The 23,196-nt window shown below is 32.8% G+C and overlaps 1 protein-coding gene across 1 annotated transcript in view; it reads right to left on the reverse strand.

Moving 5' to 3' along the window:
• Positions 1–23,196, reverse strand: part of LOC108917899 (peripheral plasma membrane protein CASK) — a 257,836-nt gene that overhangs the window by 206,452 nt on the left and 28,188 nt on the right. Inside the window, exons 3-4 of the mRNA XM_018724711.1 lie at positions 16,148–16,253; positions 9,186–9,263 (exon numbers count right to left, since the gene is read on the reverse strand). Coding sequence (XP_018580227.1) covers positions 9,186–9,263; positions 16,148–16,253 — 184 coding nt within the window. The remainder of the gene's footprint in view (positions 1–9,185; positions 9,264–16,147; positions 16,254–23,196) is intronic.

Genomic DNA, 23,196 nt, shown 5'->3' on the forward strand with positions numbered 1-23,196 from the left:
CATTCCTTATCACTGTCTAATAACTCACACGACATCTGGAATCGGTAAGTTGAATTTTTTACAAGTTATGGCCTTAAAAACAAATTAACTAATTATTAATCTGGACGATCCCCAGGATCTTCCACAATCGCACTAATTTTTTTCATGGTAGATTTCATAATATTACATTGAAATCTATCATTTTTTTTTTTAATTTCAAATTTGCAACCTGGATTTTTTTTTTATTTTTTAGCCTTAGTTGCAAAATGAAGTATACGACGCACACGCGTGATATAGTTATAAATTATTACATATTCGGAAAGTTTATGAAAAGAGCTTTAAGTTAAAAAAAAACGTCAAGATTCGGAAACAATCTTCCCCCTATTTATATGACTGTGGAAACTAATACGTTATTGTACATAATATTTAGCATCTATAGTGATAAATTCAGCTAGCCGAAACAAAAAGTCGCGTCCAACTCTATATTTCCTGGCCAATAAAAATGGTATCGACAAAGGAGTGGCCATTTTTTACCATGAAACTTGATGAAAAATTGCTTTTATTTTGTCAAATGTTTGCTGTAGACTGAGAAAACTTTTATTCATAGTTTGTTTAATTAGATACACAAATCAGCTGAGTTAGCTTACAAATATGTAAACCAGTAAAGTACATTTAAAGATTTAAGAGAATGCAAAACTTATGTTTCCAACAATCCAAGACCGGTTGTCCAAACAATTTTAACAAGCACAAATACACGATCGTATAGCAGTTTCGCCGTCAAAAACCGCACGCAAATATTTACAAACCCTTCGAAATCCAGAAGTCCAACACCTGACTTAAAATTATAAATTGCTTCCAGAGATTGGAATCCCCGGCACAAGTTCGTTTCGAAACGTTTCGCTCAGTTGAAATATCGACCTCTGTAGGTTTATTGTTACGATTGTGGTGAGTTAAGAAAATCAAAAAAGTTTTAATTGAGTCTATTAAATCCTGAATTTAATGAAGTTGCCTGGGGACTTAATGTTATTATGCGATACTTCCTGTTGATCCGGAAAACAATAATTCGATTTGAATTTATTATAAACGTGATTAAGTATCTGTAGAAGCAAAGAAATCTGCTGTCCGCAGATGAAACGCTCAATTCATCAAAAAACGTTATTTTTTTGCTGTTACAACAATTTTCCACTTATCACTATAAATAAAAAAATTATTTTTCGCTGGATTTACTTTTTTTAAGGTCGTAACTTAATTCTCTGTTGGTTTATTAAACAAACAAAAAAATTTATTGTACATTATTAAACTTTAACAATAAATTTTACGGATTTTTCATGAAATATTTTAATTTTTTGTTATTTTTTGTTTTTTCAACTATTATTTTAATTTTTTAAGAAAAATAAAATGCACCATCTTAAAGTAGAGAGTTTAAGCTTAAGTTTAAGTACCCTCATAAAGTTTCAATACCACATTTACAACTATAGTCTTTGATCTATAAAGTATGGCCTAAAGAGTCAAATTTGTGATTTTTTTAAAATTATTGAATATGTTGGGCACAATATTTTTCAGATTAAATTTTTTAGATTTTTTTCCATATCGCTCACTGTTTGAATTTGAAGAGTAACCTGTGAAAGTTACAGATATTTATTTTAAAAATTAAAAGAATGACAGCTATTTTATTAATATTGTACAAAATTATAGAATGACATAACTTTGTATACGTACTATATATTTTTTTTTCTCAAGTTTAAAGACATAAAATTTTGATAGCCCCGGACGACTCTTCTTTCATTTAAATTTTTGTGAAATCGATTTGATCAATTAGATCAAAAGTTAAAACAAATTTAGTGTAACGCGCTCAGGGTCTACAGCTTTCAATTCGCATTTTAGAAAAAAAACTTTATTAACATTTTTTATGTAAAATTTCCTGTTCTTTCGAATGGCGTAGTTATTATTATTTCTTTAATTATATTTTTTTATATATTTTGCAAAAACTGTAATTTAAAACTAATTTGTTAAATAAATAATTTAGCGTACACTATACAGTTAGTAACTTTTTATATGTTGTTTCTGACAACTTTACAAAGCGAAAAATAAAAAGTTCTCTCTTCCAGTAATTTTAGCGAAGTGAAAATCTATCTTGACTCCACTAAACATACATATAAATTGTTCTGCACAGTTTTAAAAAATTCCTGCAACAAGTGTCTCGGTAGAAAGAATTTTTTTGTATCTTAAGTGCATAAGACTTAGAAATACGATGACAAAAGAGCGCTTAGACAAATTATCAGCGATGACGATAGAAAAAGAACTATTGCAAAATCTTAGTGCCCATCCTAAATTTTATGAGGGCATTATCAGTAAATTTGCACATTTAAAAGATGGATGAATAAACCTGTTTTATAAAAATATTCACTATGTTTTTAAAATATTTTGTTAAAACTGGAGGCAAATGAAAAGCTGGCGGCGTTGTTTTATACACTTCTGCAAAAAATTAAGGGAGCAAAAAAATTTTTCGAATTTTTAGTGATTTTTCAGAATACTCTATCTCAGTTAAAAATGATCGTATCAAGGTTTTAAAAATAGCATTTTAAAGCGCCGAATGTCTAGTTTCCAGATTTTTTAGCTCAAAATTTTTAGGAGGGACAGTCATCGCGAAATTCTAAGAAATGAAGGAAATTACGGTACGGAAAGAGTACATCGCTTTAAAAATGACTCAATATTTTTATCTTGAGTTGTTAAAAAATAAAGAGTAAATTTTCAAAAAATTTTCAAAAATTAAAAAAAAGGTTTTTTTTCAAAAATTAATTTTTTTTCAAATTCAATGAGCAAAAAATGCCCAATTGTGAAAGAATTGAAAACAAATCAAATTTTTCATTTTTACGAACGTTACAGGGTGCTCAGAAATGTAAATTTTGCTCCTTTAAATTTTTCTGAAATTTTGATTAAGCGGTCCGGAAAAACCGTTCGATAGATCGATCTGCCCATTTACGGAGCTTTTGGGGGTACATCGAGGTGTAAAAATTCGTACAAGCATTAGACTCTCCATCGATATTAGCAAAGATGCGGTCGACTTAGCAAAACAAGTCAAAAAGTCACTTTTTTTCACTTTTTTCAAGTTAATGTCGAGGATGAAAGAAAATTTTTTTCTTCCAAGAACGCTACATAGCCTTGTAGGAAATTTATTCGAGATTTCGAAACTGCCCGTCAATTTTCTGTCTGATCATTAGTTGCTGAGATATCGATGGTTAAAGCCAAAAGGATGCTTTTGTATTCGTAGTCGAATATCTCCGGGTCAAATTAACGTAGAGAAAAATTTAAAAAAAGAAATTAAAGCTGAATGAACAGGCTATCAAGTCCATATCATGATTTTTGTGTAAAAAATTTTTCCAAGCCCGTGGACCGAGAAAAAAAACGCAAAAAATTGAAAAAAAAATTTTTTAGTCTTATTTCTTAGAATTTCGCGATGACTGTCGCTCCTAAAAATTTTGAGCTAAGAAATCTGGAAACTAGACATTCGGCGCTTTAAAATGCTTTTTTTAAAACCTTGATACGATCATTTTTAACTGAGATACAGTATTCTGAAAAATCACTAAAAATTCGAAAAATTTTTTTGCTCCCTTAATTTTTTGCAGAAGTATATGTAAATAAGTTGGCTGGCTACCTTATAAAAATTTGTTTTTATATTTTTTCATATACAAGTAGGAACAATTTTCTTAGTTATTAGGTAAATATACCACTTTGTTTTTTTTTCTGTTACTTAATTTGATTGTAAATACAATTTTTAAAATTCTGGTATTACTATTTAATAATACAATTTTTTAATTTACGGTTATAGTATTGGCGAAGATATCCATAATAAAAAATGACGTTGAAATTTATTCCTATTTATTATTTGAGAGCGGATTAATAAAATATCCAAATAGTTGCGTATTATCAGTTTTTTTATAATATTGTAAATGCAACTAAAAATTTCCGGATACATTTAGTCGTTTGACCTTGAAAATTTAAAAATATTTGCCTGCGACGCTTTTTTTCTCTAAAACCACGGACCTCACCTATTTGCAATGTGACGAGCCGCCACTGAGTTCATCCAATTTTTGACATTTACATATTTTTACATCCGAGCTAATTTACAAAACATTTTAAATAGAACCGGCAGTATTATCTGTGACTGAAGCCTTGCATGTGCGACACCCCAATATTCAACCACTGACAGACACAAGTCTGACCAATGTAGGCCGACGCATTGCAGGAAAAACACGAGACACCCCCGCCGCCGTGCTGTGGGCTCACGAGTATGTCAATCCTTGAGTGCCCATTAATCTCCAGTCCTGAGGTCTGGGATCAGGAAGGCACGCAATCGTAAAAAGTCACGACAATTTTATATGGCAAAAAGTTGACGTATGTATACAGGGTGACATAGAAAAAAGTACATTGCATAGTGCCACACAATAGAGGACACTGAAATAAGAAAAAAGTTCCTATGAACATGGGTCTGCAAGGCCTTCGGTTAAAAGATACGGGGTGTTGAATTTTATTTTTGTTTGTTTTTTTTTTTTGAATATCTTTAGCCAGAGACGCAAGAAATGGATGAAATGTGGTATACAGGTTTTTTTTTATCATGCTAAATTCAAATATGATCTTAGTTTTGTGATTACTGATAGAGGGCGCTACATACAGGGTTCCATATCTATTGAATCGGTCCTAACTTTTTTGCTATACACTGTATGTCATTTTCGACTGAAAAAAATTTGTTATTCCTTCTTTATACGTAAGAAAGGTATACCTTGTCCAAGTCGCTAGAAGCAATGGTTCCAGTACAAAAGCCGACAATGCACGCAAATTATTCAAAAAGCGCCAAAGTAACATTTGCAAAAACAATGATAAATAACAATTAAATAATGTGCCATAATGACACTTGTTAAACTAATATAATAATTGTTAGAGGTATTTTGTGTTCTTGATTAAGTTCATTGTTTTTGCAAACAAAAAAAAATTAAAATTCAACACCCCGTATCCTTTAACCGAAGGCCTTGCGGACCCATGTTCATAGGAACTTTTTTTCTTGTTTTAGTGTCCTCTATTGTGTGGCACTATGCAATGTACTTTTTTCTATGTCACCCTGTATACAAGTAAAACAACCGGTCCCGACGGTTACTATCCCCCGGTGAGAAATTACGCGGGAAGTTTGAAGAATGAAAATATGTCGGGAGCTACCGGGAAAAATGGATACACGGAAAAATTTAATCGCGGATATTTCGAGGTCGATTTTAGTACGGATTCGGTCACATAAGGCGCAGGGAGAAAGCCAAACGCGCGAAAAGCTAGCGATTATTTTTTTTAAACCCAATTTAATACAGTACGCGCTTGTATAGTCCTTCCGAAGTCAGTTGAATATGCAAAAAAACGTCTGGTAGTAAAATTTAGTGAGTTTCATAGGCATCCCTAAAAAAAATTTTCTGCTAAAGGTAAAGAATTATAATAATTTGTATATAATGTGTAGAAAATTTCTATTATATGTTCATTTGGCCAATGTTGTGATAATATTAATAAACAAAATATCCCCCTTATTTCTCCCTTTCACAATTGTAATATGAATGACTTATAGAAGGTGCCTATAATAAATTAAAATTGCCTGATTCACACCAAATTCCGCACTGCTGCACTGCACTGCTAGGCAATTTATGAACCACTTGTCACCTGCTGTGATTTATTGCCCAGAAGCCCAATACAACTGTGCTCGTTTTCCTTTGGCCGCGCTCGCATTCTTCAACTGGTCGTATACATTTCTACCACCTGCACATTTAGTTCGACCAGACCTATATATGGGCATGGCTAAATAAATATGGGAACAAGTTATTCAAATATTTCAATTCCGAGTTGCTGCTTAGCGACCGAGCCTGGTGCATACCGTGAAGTTATTGGTTCTTCAATTGACTTCGGAAAAACTATACAAGGGATGTCAAAATGACCTATATTTTTTTTTTTCATAATATTCCTCTTTGTGTAGGTATTGGGCCCAAAATTAAATTAATTGCAAATTGTACTGAAATTTAACACAATGCATATTAAGTGGGTTCCTATCTGTTCATAAATATGTATATTTTAATACAGATTATGATTAATTTATGCGCCCGTAATGATAAAATTGCATTAATCAAATTATATTTCAAAAACGATATTTCCGGAAATAACTACCCCGTAATTAAATCCAAACAAAGCCAATTAATTCATTTAATTAAAGGCTGTTTGTTAAACTGCTCATATTTCTACCGATGATTTCTAAAATTCTGTAATATTGTGAGCATTTGCGATTAAATAGATTAATACGTACCGGAAAAATAAAACGGATAACAGCAAGAGAAGCATCGCTCCAAAATATTTTTATTGCACAGGGTGATTCACTAGATTTTGACCCTCCCCCCCCCCATTAACTTTTTTGTTAAGAGTTGTAAAAAAAATGTGAAATACAAAAATTGTACGATTTTTTATGAAATTTTTGTTAATGATTGTAGAAAAACAATCGAAGTCCAAACAAAATGGCCGCGGATGCTAACTTTGTTAATTTAAATGGAGCACCCTGTATATTTTTACATATTTGAATAGAACGTCCCCTGTCGAGCATAGTCATTTAGGGTTGCTTGGGTCCTTTTCTAACAATAAGCCTGAAAGAGGTCTAACAAACAAGATGTTTTATTTTCTTAATAAAAAACCTTCTTTTCGTTTTTTAATATTATCTCGCTTATTGTTAGAGATGGACCCAACAAATCCTATTATGACTATGATCGACAGGGAACGTTCTTTTCAAATATGTAAAAATATACAGGGCGTTCCATTTAAATTAACCAAGTTAACATCCGTGGCCATATTGTTTGGATTTCATTTGTTTTTCTACCATTATTTTTGAAAACTTCCTAAAAAAATCTTGCAACTTTTGTATTTCACATTTTTTTGTTACTCTTAAAACAAAAAAGTTAAAGAGGGGGGGTCAAAATATAGTGAATCACCCTGTACAAGGTGTCGCGCTTAAATGTGATACAAGCCTATAATTTCCGTATTTTTTAGCCGATTTCAAAAATTTTTCTTTAGAATGTAAGGCAAAAAAACTATCTAAATGTGATACTGCTGTCTTTATTAATGCAATACACGGCCAACTAGGTCGCGTTTTTTGACAGCTAATTGGTATTAGCGATTTTTTTTTCCAAAAAAAAAAAACAGATTCTCATTCAGCTTCTCTTAAAACGCCATCACCAAGTTTCATGAAATTCGATACATCTTCAGGCGAGCATGAGTGTAATTTCCGGTTTTGGTGAACAGAATAACGGTGTTGGACTTTTTTCTTTGGGGTTTTTTGAAGTCTCAGGTTTATGCCAACAAAGAGGAAATTGAGCATTCATATAGTCAGTTTATGATTAGTCAGGAAAATGATGTTTTTGATAAGGAATACCGTTGTTATTAAATCCGATACATTACCCACTATCATCGGCCGTTGTTGGCACTACCACCCCAGCAACATAAAAACTCGAAAATTGCCAATACAAATGTAATAAAATATTGACTGATTTTGTTTTGGAATGCTCCCTATGCTCGTAGTATAGGGAGTATTCCACGCCAAATCGACCACTTTTAATCCTGATCGCTTTCGATTTGGATGAAACTTTTGTATTGTTTTCTGCCCCATTGAAAACCTCTGAGAATTTTTTCAAATTTTTTCACCCAACTCAAAAAAGTTATGAATTTTTGAGAAAAATAGCTTTTTTAAATAACCATAACTTTTCCAACAATTGAGTTATCGGGACGTTTTTCTTTCAAAATTTTTGTTTTTAACTGTACTTTTTGAAAAACATAGATCAGAATTATCTGGACCTATCTTCACTGTTTATTTTTCAATTTTCGAAAAAAAAACCAAAATTTCTCGATAATTAAGTACCATTTTTGAAAAAAAAACTGAAATTTTTTTATAAATCCTCCAATTTTTTCAGTGGTTTTTTCGTTTTCTATTTTTTTTATTGATTGAAAAAATTTTTTTTTTCAAATTTAGCTTATACCATTTTGAAAATTTTTGAAAATGTATATTGAAAAAATTTATTCTATGCAGCGATTGATGACAATTTCAAAAAGTCAAAAGAGGATGGTTTCAAAATGATTTCTTTGAGTTCAAGTGCGTTGCATGTCTTTTTTTAAAGCCCATTGTTCGTCCAAAAATGGACCTAATAACAACTTTTCCTTCATTTTCTTTGTTTTTGGATGTAGTTTTCGAAAAAAAATACAAAAAATTATTCATAACGATCTTATGTTTTTCTTAACTTTTTCAAAAAAAAAATTCAAACTTTTTTCATATTTACCACTTTCAATTATTTCTTTCATATATATTTTTTAAATTTTGGGATTGTATATATATTTTCAAAAATTTTCAAAATGGTATGTGAAATAAGCTAAATTTGAAAAAAACAAATTTTCTTTTTTCAAAAATGGTAATTATTATCGAGAACATTTCGTTTTTTTTTCAAAAAGTACATTTAAAAATAAAAGTTTTGAAAAAAAAACGTAACTCAATTTTTGAAAAAGTTATGGTTATTTAAAAAAAAAGCTAATTTATTGAAAAATTCATAACTTTTTTGAGTTGGGTGAAAAAATTTGAAAAAATTCTCAGAGGTTTTCAATGTGGTAGAAAACAATAAAAAAGTTTCAGCCAAATCGAAGGAGGTCAGGGTTAAAAGTGGTCGATTTGGCGTGGAATGTCCCACAGGTAATAATTAATATATTTGAAATTTCAGTAGGTATTAGAGATAATTATCTACCCACACTCACGATGCTTCTGACACACACATAAAAGTATCAAAGAAAAACATTTACCCCAAGATATACGACGCTATCAAGTAAACAGGAATAATAGTATTAACGTTATAGTGTCACTCTCGACAACATTGTTGCTCGCGCTGTTTCAGTAATCCAACATTTTACGTCCCACTTTTATGACACCAACCTTGTTAATTTTGAGAGATCGTAAAAACAAAATTACGGGGGTGAATTATAGATTATCTTTAACATAAATCACGGTATTATAACTAGTTAGTGTTGGTAGTCTTCGGTACGTTAAGCGTGTTTTAATTGTTCGATGGAAAAGAACCGTTCTCTCGGTGTACAAACTATTCGGCTGAAATAAAGAAGGAAACTTAACAGTTCCCGTCAAGGCGATAAATTCTACTTGCCTGGCTACGGCTTCGCTGTAGACGAATCCCGCTGAAGCTCTGCGGACGACCTCGTAGCACAGATCGGAGCCGTCCATACTGAAACAAATTGATAAATATTACAAAAGGAGCAGGGAGCTTAAGGCATATGAATGGGATGAAGGGCGAACAAAGCCCCATGCGACAGTTGAAGTATGTACGTTGAACAGAAAATCGTGGGAATATATTTTTAATAATTAATTACTTGAAAGTATATTTAATAGTTATGCAAAAATAAACAAGAATATAAAAATAAAGGAATAACGTAAAAAATCATAAAATCTAGAGGTAATAGAATATTGAAAAATAAGATTAGAAAAAATTTCCTACGAATTCTGTGCATTTTTTTTATTTTCAAGATACAGGGTGTTAATAGTTATTTATTGTATAAGTGTTTTATGTATCATTTTCCCTACACAAGAATGTTTAATGGTAGGTTTTGTTATAGCTACTGGTTGCTATGGTGCGTTGTTTTTTATCAATTATTTAATAAACAGTTCCATCTGAATTTGGTAAAAATGCAAGCAAGTAATTGTGTGCCTCAGGCTGTTTTTGTAGAAACTCAAGAAGCAATTTTCCATTTATTGCCAGCGAAATCCAGGGAACATTACGGAAAAGTATTCGCCGAATTTAACGAATGGAGGGAAAACGGAGAGTAATGACAATAAATGAAGAAGTCATGCTATAGTATTTTTTTTTGTAGAAAAAAATGTGCAATTTCATCTATGTGGTACTTCGATGTTGAATGCTACTATAAAGATCTACAAAAGTACATCGAATACTTCGACCACATACAGTGTGTCCCACTTAAGCATTAACCACCCGTGTAAAATTGTTATTTATTGACCGATTTGTTTCAACTTTTTTTTGTTTGATAGATCTCAGAAAAAGGAGTAGAATGTATAATTTCGGTATTTTCGTGGTCTAAGCCATGGCCAACTGAGACGAGTTTTATAGGAGGAAAAAACGAGAAGTAATATTAGCGATTTTTTTCCGACAAAAATTGCAACCCTCAATAGTTGCTTCATTCCTGAATATTGCAAATCCAGAGGCATATACTGGCCATTGTATGAGGCGCACTTCAGTAACTTTATTGACCAACAAAGGTACTGATCTTACCACCATCAAACGGCATGGTGGATGGAAGAGTTCCTCTGTAGCAGAAAGTTATGGTTGAGGAGTCTATATCTAACAAACTTGATATCGCAAGGAAAATCCAAGGAAAATATAGCTGTTCCTTACAAGAAGAGACAACCGTAACTTGTGCAAATTCTTCAAAAAATTCGGCAGATATTATGCGTTCCCAAAATGATGGCAACAGTGCTACAAGGGTTTTGTTAACGGAAAGGAAGTTAAACGTGATGAAACAAACAACGAAATGTCTATTACTATAAATGTAAATGGTAATGTTAATAAGTAAATTAATTAAATTTGATTTATTATAGGTTTATTATTTTTTCATTATTCTACTAGTGAAATAAAGTATCACTTTAGATGGTTCATACGCTTGGAAAAAAGTCCGATTATAAAGTGATTGTGGGTAAAATTATTTTTTAAATCAGTTTGGTTACGTTATTTTTATTTATTATTTTTTTTTTAAATTAAATAACGTCCACTTGAACAAAAAAAACTTAGCAGAATAACATCTGGCATATCCACTTTAATTTTTGCGTTTCATTTGTTAACGAAGATGTTTTCCATCTATCTCCAGAATTTTACTTTACATTTTTCTCCTGGCCCTTCGGAAACGGTTATTTATAGCCCTTATCGTGTTCTTTCACGCGACAGCAAAAACCTGGCAAAAAATTTGATGATCGAACACAATTAATGTAACAAACCGCCCGGATGTGTTACGCCCGTTCATTCAACGCATTCCAATAAGATTAATTCCGTTATTTATCAAGTTTTTTCAGACGGCGTCCACAGATAGTAACGGGAAGTGTCTAGTCCTCCCTCACCGGACCGAAGGAATTTTTTTAATGTCTCAAGAGGAGATTTACTTAAAAACTAATATCGTCGACCGATTCTATGTGTATATGGCAGTTGTTACCTTAATTCTGGCTTACTTAGCAGCAAAAATTCAGATAAGGTGGAACAAATAAGGAAAATGCACAAATAAGAAGCAAATGACGATACCTTCTAATTTGACAGACCCAAGGTTCTTACTTGGGGCCACTGTTTTTGAACATACTTTTAAATGATATTAACGAGTGCTTCGTCGTTGTAAATTTGTACTGTTTACTTTTTATATTGGTAAAATTCAACAAATCAATAATATTTTATCGACTTGGTGTGACAAAAATGGTATGGATCTTACATTAGTTCTTCCAAATGTCATTCTTTTTTTAAAGGCGCAGAAATAAGACTGTCTGTGTTCAGACATTATTCCGCTCAATCTATCAAAGATTTGGGAGTTACCTTTGACACTTCGTTGACATTTACTCCTTATTTTACTAATATCGCCTCGAAAACTTACTGTTTTTACTGTTTAATCTGATTTAATAGACTGTAATTTAAAAAAATGACTCTAGTTTGTAAACAAACAAACAGGTTACTGTATTTTTATTTACAAATCCTAAACCGGTTGTGAAAAATCAAAGTGCCTAGTCTCGAGTCGACGGGCGAGTAGACACTTTCAGAAAAACGTAACGAAACTGCCCATAAATCACAAATATCGGCAAGTGTTGATTAACTCTCTCGGAAAGCTTCAACGAATGTTACACAGCGGCATAAATTCGAGTGTTTGCGAGTCCATTTCGCACTCGAAGCGCTAAAATTAGAATTTTTACCGTTATTGTGTTTACTTGAACGTAAATGCTCGCTGAAAGGGGCCGGTTAATAAGAAGGGTGAGTTAATTTTGTTTGGATTCAAGTGCCGAAACGTTGTTTTGACTGATGTTCCGACGCGGCTACGCGTGAATTTGGGAATTTCTGTAATCCCAGCGCATTTTAAATTCGTCGATAAACAAATATAACTCTCGAACAAAATTCGCACGGCTATGTGTGAGATTTTATAGCATTTTTAACCAGACGAGAGAGAAGCACTAACCAAATTTGGACAAGACATAGCTAGTAAAGTAAAATAGAGACTAAAATTATTTAATTTCTAAATTTAACTTATCCAACTTCCAATTATTACAAGGTCCTCTTAAACTCGAGAACGTTGTTGACTTTCGTGGCAATGAATTCACCTGTTTCAGTTAAATTGGCCGCTCAAAATCCACGTTGGTTCGTGCCTGCGACTAGTTAAATGAATTCCCCAGAGCCTAATACGTACTGCATAATTGTGTATAGTTACTGAGATTACACACGTAGCTGTGTCGGAATATTGATTGCGGACGGCTTCCCCTATAAACCGGTAGGAACGATCGAAATTTCCACAACAGAATGCCGAACATTTAAGGAAAAAACAAGCCTTAAATAAGAGGCTAATTTTTACGAGTATTCAGTACCTACCGTTTTTTTGTGTCATAGAAGATGGCACCATATAAATGACAGAAAAGTTGTAAAAATAAAACCCACTATCGAACCATTTTGGGTCATTGAATATTAACGCAAAATGTACAACATAGCATACACGATAGATAGATTATGAGACAAGACTGGAGACACTGCCAAGACGCCGGGGGATATGTATGTGGCTCCTAAGCTAATATTTCGAATGCTTGTCTAGAAGACCCACTTTTAACTAGTAGTCCAAGCATTATAGAGAAATGCTTACAGAAATTAGTACCTGGACAAAAAAAATATGACCGTATAGAAAATTAAATTTTAAATTGAGTTTACTGTTCTTTAAACTTGATCCGATGTGGCGAACATGGTTAAAAAAAAATCGCAAAGTTGAAAAAAACAGTTTTTCTAAAATAACTAAAAAATTATAGCACGGATTGAAAAATTTTAAATGAGAAAGTTGTAGGTTTTAAAAATATCTATCGTCTGATTTTTTGAAAGTATCGATTGCTTTGTTACTTTTCGAGATATATCGAAAAAACCGTTAAAAATCTTCTATTTTCTCTTCTACTATAACTCGTTTACATTTACGTGCGCATATTTACTATTTACTGCAAGCATAGCCCGCGGCAAGCCAAAAAAGTACATTTTTGAAAAATTTAAAAATATTAAATATTTTTCGAGATATATCGATTTTTTGAAAAAAAGGCGCTCTCGAAAATTGGCTAGATCTTCTCAGCGGATAGCCCTACAGTAACGATTTTCGGTTTTTTTTCTTCGTAAAGAGTTATATTATCATGCTGTTAAAAATGTTGACGATTTTATTAATTTTAAGGATCAAAAAATGACTTTGAAAAAGTTGCACTTTTTTGGGTATGTTTTTTTCAAATTACCATTTCAATTTTTATTTTATGAAAATGACTTTTAAAGAAAGAATACTAAACATTTACGGGTCTATTTTGCTTCTAAGGCGAAAATGCTATAATATTCGTGTTTAGCTACCCCAGATTAAGTACAAATAAAATAATAAAAATTGAAATAGTTATTTGAAAAAAACATACCCAAAAAAAATGCAACATTTTCAGTCATTTTTTGATCCTTAAAATTAATAAAATCGTCAACATTTTTAAACAACATGATAATATAACTCTTTACGAAGAAAATAAACCGAAAATCGTTACTGTAGGGCTATCCGCTGAGAAGATCTAGCCAATTTTCGAGAGCGCCTTTTTTTCAAAAAATCGATATATCTCGAAAAATAATTAATATTTTTAAATTTTTCAAAAATGTACTTTTTTGGCTTGCCGCGGGCTATGCTTGCAGAAAATAGCAAATATGGGCATGTAAATGTAAACGAGTTATAGAAGAAGATAAAAGAGAAGATTTTTAACAGTTTTTTCTATATATCTCGAAAAGTAACAAAGCAATTGACACTTTCAAAATATTAGTCGATAGATCTTTTTGAAACCTACAACTTTCCCATTTAAAATTTTTCAATCCGTGCTATATATTTTTAGTTATTTTAGGAAAACCGTTTTTTTCAACTTTGCGATTTTTTTTAACCATGTTCGCCATATTGGATCGAATTTAAAAAACAAGAAACTCAATTTAAAATTTAATTTTCTATACGGTCATATTTTTTTTGTCCAGGTAATAATTTCTGCAAATTTAACATTAATCCGCGACAGAATGCTTGGACTATAGGGTATACAGGATATATTCAAGCACAAGCAATATATTTCGCAAATAGTGCAGCTATTGCGAATTCTTTCAATCAAAAATATGGATACTGCATATTATATACAGGATGTTAATTAAGTATGTACAATAAATTCAACAGACGATTATTTGAGTGATTTTAAGACAAAAAGTTTATACAGGGTGTCCGGAAATTATGCGCCAAGACTTCAGCAGGTGATTCCTCACAAAAAATTAGGGTCACAAAATCCTATAACAATTTTTCGAAAACTCAATATTAACGGAGATACAGGGTGGCAAAATAATTTTTATTTTGAGTTTGTCTTAGATAACTTTTTGATTTGTGATTTAAAGCAGCGTTAACACATGAAAATGTTTGAAGTCGTTTTTCTCAGAAACGGTTCATTTTATTGTATCGCAACAAGAGATACATTTTTAAATAATACTCTTTAACATGGTGCTGTTCAAATTTATAAAGCGGTGAAAACAAAAAAGTTGTGGGCCATAGATCGAAGATTAAGATCAGGTTAGGACTAGGTTTGGCACTGGAGTATTTGCATCATATTTGGAACATAAATCTACAAGGGCACTAGTAATGCATAGGAAAGACTTGGAAAAAATCAAATCACAAATAAAAAAGTTATCTAAGAAAAACTAAAAAAAAATTGTTGACACCCTGTATCTCCGTTAATGTTGAATTTTCGAAAAATTGTTATAGGACTTTGTGACCCTAATTTTTTGTGAGGAATCACCTGCTGAAGTCTTGACGCATAATTTTTGGACACCCTGTATAAACATTGGTCTGCAGATGCTTCGTTTTCAAGATACAGGGTGTTAAACTTATGTAAAAAAAAATCTATTTCGTTAATATCTTAAATACCCTTTACCCAATTTTGCTGTAATTTGGTAGTGTTATTTGTGTTTTATGTTACCTATTATTAGATTAGATGTTACATATTAATAATGTTATTAATAAAAAATTATAAAAAAAATGATATTTTTTTTTTGTAAAAGGTATTAAGAAAATTAAGAAAAAACAAATTTTTTTACAAAAATTTAACACCATGTATTTTCAAAACGAAGCATCTGCGCACTAATGTTTACATGAACTTTTTGTCTTAAAATCATTCAAATAGTCGTCTGTTGAATTTATTTTACATACTTAATTAACACCCTGTATAGGGCCATATGTAATTCTTTTTCAACATAGAAATTTAAAAAAAAAATAGATAAATTTAGAACGAATACATTGAAGACGAATTTTTCGAGACAAAACGTCTGAATCTGGTTCGAGCTGAGGCAGTACAGCATTGGCGGTCATGAAGGCTTGCAAAAAATGTAATACATTTTCCAGGGTCGTATTTAGAAACATCAAATTGATGATGGTCCTGGAGACACGAAACGTTACATATAAAAACTGATTATGGCATTCGATAGAGGGCAAAAAGTTGCCATGGAAAAGTGTTCTTCTTTTTTCAATATCACCTCAACAAGGCTGAAATTAAACAAAGACAGATTTCCAAAATTACGTTTTTTCTTTCAAATATTTTGAAAACTAATCATCTATGTTAACCTTGATTTTTTAGAGGCATAATGTTGTTCCCATGATTCCGCAACTTTGCCCCCATTTAAGCTATTTCGTATCTCGTACTGTTTTCGAGATCCCTGTAGTGAGAAGCGAATTTGTAACAGCCTGTACAACTCACCCTGTACATATTTCTTTAACTGTCCATAGCAAATATTTTATATTTATACGAAAAATACAATATATTAATTGCAAGAAAATGTATACTTACAATTCGAAAACCATATAGAGCATGCCTTCCGAGGAGTAGGTTTCCAACAGTTCCACTATGTGGGGGTGCTTGAGCATATGGCATATCGTAGCCTCTCGTTTCAGATCTGAAAATGAAACATTTCTAATAATATGACAACCTACACAACATATGTCATAACGAAAGCAGCGACTCATCGCCATATATATTCCAAGACGTTTTTAAAAAAAAAAAAACGTGTTATCTAATGTATCGAATAATCAAGTTATGTTAAACAGAGAAAAAAAGAAACAAACACTCCATTCGTTGAACCTCGCGAACGAAGCTGACGAAGGATAATAATCCGTCTTATCCAAAAATGAATTTTAATGAGTTTGACTGGGTGTTTATGGGTTCGCTGCTGGTAATCAAACTTCGCCTAACAAGATGCAAATCAGAATGCCGATGCCGGGGATCATTTTCAACTCACATCAGTTCCGTACAAATTGAATCAAAATGCAAATAAAGCAACTGTGCAAGGCGAGGAACTTTGGCTCGTCTGCACTGCTCCGTCAACGACGACAAACAATTTATATCACTTTTATATACAGCGAAATCCAAAGCTATATCGTCATTTTATTAAACAAAAAGAAGAATTAGTAAATATATCTCTTGATTGCAAATAGTATATTAAACAATAAGTATAGAAAAGCAAAGTTTTACTAAACGAATTACTAAATTTAAAATATATATGAGTTTATTAAAACCGTTTTTCTTAGAGATTTGTTTATACTTTGTGTTAGTAGGAAATTCCCCAAAGAAATGCAGAATACTTAAAACTCCAAGACACATCCAGTTACACTGGCCATTGCCTGAGGAGGACGTCTGCACCTTCCTTTCTGACAATGGAGCTGGTATTCAAACACTTAAAAGACATGGAGGGTGGCAGTCCACTAATGTGGCTGTTTATCTTCAAAGAATAATACAGGGTGTTAAAAAAAGAGTATAAAATATTTAAGGAGGTAATAGTATGAACCAAAATAAGCAGAAAAGTCTCAATAAACATGGGTCCGCAAAGTAACGGTTGCGGAGATATGGAATGTTTTATGTTTTTAAGCCCCTTTTTTATTTTGCAAAAACGTTGTGTATTTTCTTATAACAGTTGGTGGATGTTTAGTGAAATAAACAGTACGTATTTGACAATTATTCTCAGTGCACAAGTTTTCTTTCGCTATAGCTGGTTACTCTAACGCAGAATTAACAGACATGCATTTCATGTATGGTCGTGCTAATGGGAACGCCACCGAAGCGCGACGTCTTTATGTTGACGCTTATCCAAATCGCCAGATTCCTTCACAACGCATGTTTGGAAGAATTCACCAAAGATTGCGTGATACCGGTTCCTTGAGCAAACAGTGCCATTTATCCGGAAGACCAAGGTCGGTATCCACTCCTAGAGCAGAAGAAGAAATTCTAGCACTGGTAGAGCAGAATCCAGGTACGAGTGTGCGGAGAATATCAGCCGAGGTAGGAATTAGTGGTCCTCTTGTTTGGAGAATCCTTCACGAGCAACTGCTTTATCCATACCATGTGCAACGAGTACAGGCCTTAAATCCAATAAATGATCATCAAGCACGTTTGGTTTTTTGCCGCTGGTTTCTACGTCATGATGCTGAAGACCCTCGTTTTCTTGCAAACATTCTTTTTACTGATGAGGCCGGGTTCACAAGAAATGGAGTGTTTAATTTTCACAATACGCATATTTGGGCCGACGAAAATCCTCATGCTCTAATAGAATCTGGACATCAGGCACGTTTTTCATTAAACATTTGGATGGGTATTGTAGGTGACAGGTTTCTAGGTCCTGTTGTTTTACCAAACCGATTAACAGGCGCTGCTTACCTCAACTTTCTGCAGAACACACTGTATGAGTTTTTGGAAGACATTCCTTTGAATCAGAGGCAACAAATGTGGTTCCAGCATGATGGTGCTCCAGCTCATTTTTCCATGGCCGTTAGAGAGCATTTACACCAAACTTTTCCACATAGATGGGTAGGAAGGGCCGGACCTGTTTTATGGCCTCCAAGATCGCCTGATCTGAACCCTCTAGATTTCTTTGTTTGGGGATATTTGAAGACATTAGTGTATGGTACTCCTGTAAATAGCCTGGAAGAGCTGCAGCTACGGATTAATCAAAAGTGTCAAGAAATCCAAACCAAGGAGGGTGTTTTCGAAAGAGTTCGAATATCGTTGAGACGAAGATGTCGTGCCTGCTTGGAAATGGACGGAGGGCACTTTGAACATCTTCTGTAACTTTGTTTTTTGTTTGTTAAAAGCTTCCTTTGTCGGTTTATTCCTAATAAAATAAAATGTTTGAAAAACGAATAGTGGTCCATATCTCCGCAACCGTTACTTTGCGGACCCATGTTTATTAAGACTTTTCTGCTTATTTTGGTTCATACTATTACCTCATGAAATATTTTACACTCTTTTTTTAACACCCTGTATATTGTATTGCATATTTGTAAAACAGTATTAGTTGGCGGTGCATTGGCACAATTTCTTAAATAGTCAAGGCAAAACTTGATCTACTACGTTACAGTCACGCCTGCGGTAACGATAATGATTTTTCAGAGCTTAAACAAAATCAAACAGTCGTATTTCATCTCGTAAAACGTATAATACCCTGCCACTGCTGAAACATATACGACGTCTTGCAAAATATACGCGCCAATCGTGCCCGAATGGCCGTCATAACTTGTCAAATAAAACAATGGGGAGAGCGCCGTTACATCCATTAATCAATGCGTCGTTCGACGGAATTATAGACATTACATTTATAGGTGTATGCGACAATTTGTCTTGCCGACTTTCCAATGGCGATTTTTAACATTCATGATACCACTGCTTTTAAATTCTACACAATATACAAAAATAGGAAAGTAATGATACCTCACGGACACCCAATCCACTGTTAAAAGATGGGGATATCTTTCAGTTTCGCGGGAGAGATACAATAAAACAAGTTCCGCGTAAACTATTAATGGACTGAATTTCAATAAAATGAAAGCACTTCAGCTTCAATAAGACACGAAATTGGATAGAGAACGCGAAATAGATTCCGAGAAAACTATAGGAAATGTTTAATCGTCTTGTGTGTTGAGTTTGCAGCACTAAGGTTGCAGGAACAGTGAACGTAAGATTTGCATTTTAAATGTCTATTATTTTGGTAACCACGCTCGTTAAATTTTCTGCCTTTTTCCTTGAATCACAAATTAAGATTAGCATTGACTTCAATACGCATACCAATGTAATTATATCGGACCACTCTGTAATACTGATGGCGAATTTTTTCCTCAATTGGCTTCATCGTCCGTTAATTATTAATTTGGAATTTGATCTCAACAATTTAAACGTACATACACAATATTGACCTAGTCTAAAAATAGATCCAGATTAGGGTATCGCAATCGGCTCATTTGCAATGCGAAATATTTCATGTATTTGTTTAATGTTGATAACTTGGCAAAATGAAATAGAAAAGCATTATATTCTGTGAAAAATTTCCGCCCTGTACCGAGTGTCGATAACTTTCCCGTCGTGACCAAGAGGCCGTTTTCATAAATCATTCTGACAAAACGCTCCTTTAAGTAAAAACCCGTGTAGCAAAAAAAGGCCGGACAAAACTTCCTGATCTCGACGTCATTCTTAACTTTCGAGTGTTAATCGATTTTTCATATACGCATAAAAATTTGGCCCGGGTAAAATTAACTTTCCAATATAAGGCGGTATTTGTTAGAAAGCCGCACGCAAAAAATGGGAAGTTAATACACGTGTAACATCAGATTACGGAAGTTGCGGAAGGAATTACTTTTTATTTAAGTTTCCGTGGGATTCCTTATACCATATTTTCATCTTCAAGTATTCTAGAGGAAATGGTATAAAGTTAATATTTCATTTATCAATGGTACTTAAAACATTTACACAATAAATAACTATTTTTGGATACGTACTTTAAATATTAAATATTTCAGGAAAAAAACATTTTCCTACTGTCTAAGATGCTGTATTTTAATGTCGCTATGTGAAAATTGTCACAAATTTAACTTACTTTTGTAAAGAACAAATTTAACAAAACTATGCTTTAAAAGATTATAAATTGAAAGCCATGGCAGTGGGTACTATTTCTGGACATCAAACAATTCTATTAAAAAATTTTATAAGCAACAAACTTCGTTCAAACTGAAATAAACTGTTTAAAATTACATCAACAAAATAATATCGTATATCTATCGTCGGGAACTTAAGTTTATTTCGCAATAATAAATTGGATATTTGAAGTTGGAGTCATGGAGTATAAACTCGAACATTTACATAAAGTCAAACTTGTTTACCGCTTTAAAGTACGTACATATCTCATCTAAAAATTAATTTAGCCAAATAATTTACGCTGCTTGGAAAACCTTAGATTTGTGTTGTTCTGCGTGAAATTTTTGACTAGGCAACTTAAGACCAGCTCTTTCTGGATCTCCTGGCTCAAGAATTAAATTAACTAATATAAAAAAAAAATTTCGACTATAAAATTTTAAGGTTGCAATGAAAAATGTCAGTGTCACTGTAGTATCTACTTTACTACGAATACACATTACACATGAAATATAAAGTTGAATTTTGTAACAAGCTTGTTCGCGCTTTGTCAAGATGAAATATTTGTAACTGTCGTGGAACTGACGGGCTTAGTTTAGATGGAAATTTTTTAAAAAATCCTGGATGAGATGTACAGTTTCTACTTAGTTCTAGACAAACATCGTATTCGTAAAGAAACAATAAAACCAGTTTAATCTATTGCACGTATAAATATTTACTTTCGTGTTTAACTGTTTGAAGAGTTATCTTTTTTAATCTAAGTATTTATGTTTAAAGAAATAAATTGACCAACTTTCTAAATCGAAACTCTTCTTGGCATATTTTCAGACTGTCCATTAAGAATTCTAAATTAGAAAATGGTCCTTTGCATGGGTAAATGTTACAAAAAGTTAAGATAGTTAATTTTTTCTAATAAAAAAATTTTTCATTCATACCAATATTACACAAGAAACAGCTAATAAAGAATTAATTAATATAAAATAGATGAAACAATCCAAATACCTACATGGTTTGCGTATAAAAATGTACAGCTTGATATCAATTTCCTGGGAAAAGTTGCGGACACCTCCACGAACCCTAGCACACGTCAATTTTTTTCCTTAAAAAAATTATATCTCGAAATCTATTACTCCTATAGTCCAGACGGTATCCGTTTCAAAAAGCCATATTTGGGTGAATCGTATATCCGGAGATTTTTGGCTTTCAAATATCACTAGAAATTAAAATTTTTCTATGCGCATAAAAAAAACGTGGGCTTAACTTTTGGCGGCCCAAATTGTTAAAAAAATTCGAAAAATGTCATATTTTTCTTCCTATTTAATTATGAATCTTTTCAAGAGTTGATTTTAGGCAAAAATGGAAGAGGAAAAAAATGTTTGCAATTAAATTTTTTACAAAACATGTCTAGTTACAAATCGAATGAATCATGATTATTATGGTAAAAATCGAAAAAATCGCAAAGATGGGGTTAAAAAACAATACTTTTTAGGTCATTTTTTTGGGGTATATAAATTGGGTATAGGACCTTTATACTTGGCTCAAAAAAACTTCATGTTATGTAGAATTATCACANTAAAACAGTATTAGTTGGCGGTGCATTGGCACAATTTCTTAAATAGTCAAGGCAAAACTTGATCTACTACGTTACAGTCACGCCTGCGGTAACGATAATGATTTTTCAGAGCTTAAACAAAATCAAACAGTCGTATTTCATCTCGTAAAACGTATAATACCCTGCCACTGCTGAAACATATACGACGTCTTGCAAAATATACGCGCCAATCGTGCCCGAATGGCCGTCATAACTTGTCAAATAAAACAATGGGGGGAGCGCCGTTACATCCATTAATCAATGCGTCGTTCGACGGAGTTATAGACATTACATTTATAGGTGAATGCGACAATTTGTCTTGCCGACTTTCCAATGGCGATTTTTAACATTCATGATACCACTGCTTTTAAATTCTACACAATATACAAAAATAGGAAAGTAATGATACCTCACGGACACCCAATCCACTATTAAAAGATGGGAATATCTTTCAGTTTCGCGGGAGAGATACAATAAAACAAGTTCCGCGTAAACTATTAATGGACTGAATTTCAATAAAATGAAAGCACTTCAGCTTCAATAAGACACGAAATTGGATAGAGAACGCGAAATAGATTCCGAGAAAACTATAGGAAATGTTTAATCGTCTTGTGTGTTGAGTTTGCAGCACTAAGGTTGCAGGAACAGTGAACGTAAGATTTGCATTTTAAATGTCTATTATTTTGGTAACCACGCTCGTTAAATTTTCTGCCTTTTTCCTTGAATCACAAATTAAGATTAGCATTGACTTCAATACGCATACCAATGTAATTATATCGGACCACTCTGTAATACTGATGGCGAATTTTTTCCTCAATTGGCTTCATCGTCCGTTAATTATTAATTTGGAATTTGATCTCAACAATTTAAACGTACATACACAATATTGACCTAGTCTAAAAATAGATCCAGATTAGGGTATCGCAATCGGCTCATTTGCAATGCGAAATATTTCATGTATTTGTTTAATGTTGATAACTTGGCAAAATGAAATAGAAAAGCATTATATTCTGTGAAAAATTTCCGCCCTGTACCGAGTGTCGATAACTTTCCCGTCGTGACCAAGAGGCCGTTTTCATAAATCATTCTGACAAAACGCTCCTTTAAGTAAAAACCCGTGTAGCAAAAAAAGGCCGGACAAAACTTCCTGATCTCGACGTCATTCTTAACTTTCGAGTGTTAATCGATTTTTCATATACGCATAAAAATTTGGCCCGGGTAAAATTAACTTTCCAATATAAGGCGGTATTTGTTAGAAAGCCGCACGCAAAAAATGGGAAGTTAATACACGTGTAACATCAGATTACGGAAGTTGCGGAAGGAATTACTTTTTATTTAAGTTTCCGTGGGATTC

Source organism: Anoplophora glabripennis, unplaced genomic scaffold (assembly GCF_000390285.2).
Source record: "Anoplophora glabripennis isolate ALB-LARVAE unplaced genomic scaffold, Agla_2.0 scaffold17, whole genome shotgun sequence".
Lineage (NCBI taxonomy): Eukaryota > Metazoa > Arthropoda > Insecta > Coleoptera > Cerambycidae > Anoplophora > Anoplophora glabripennis.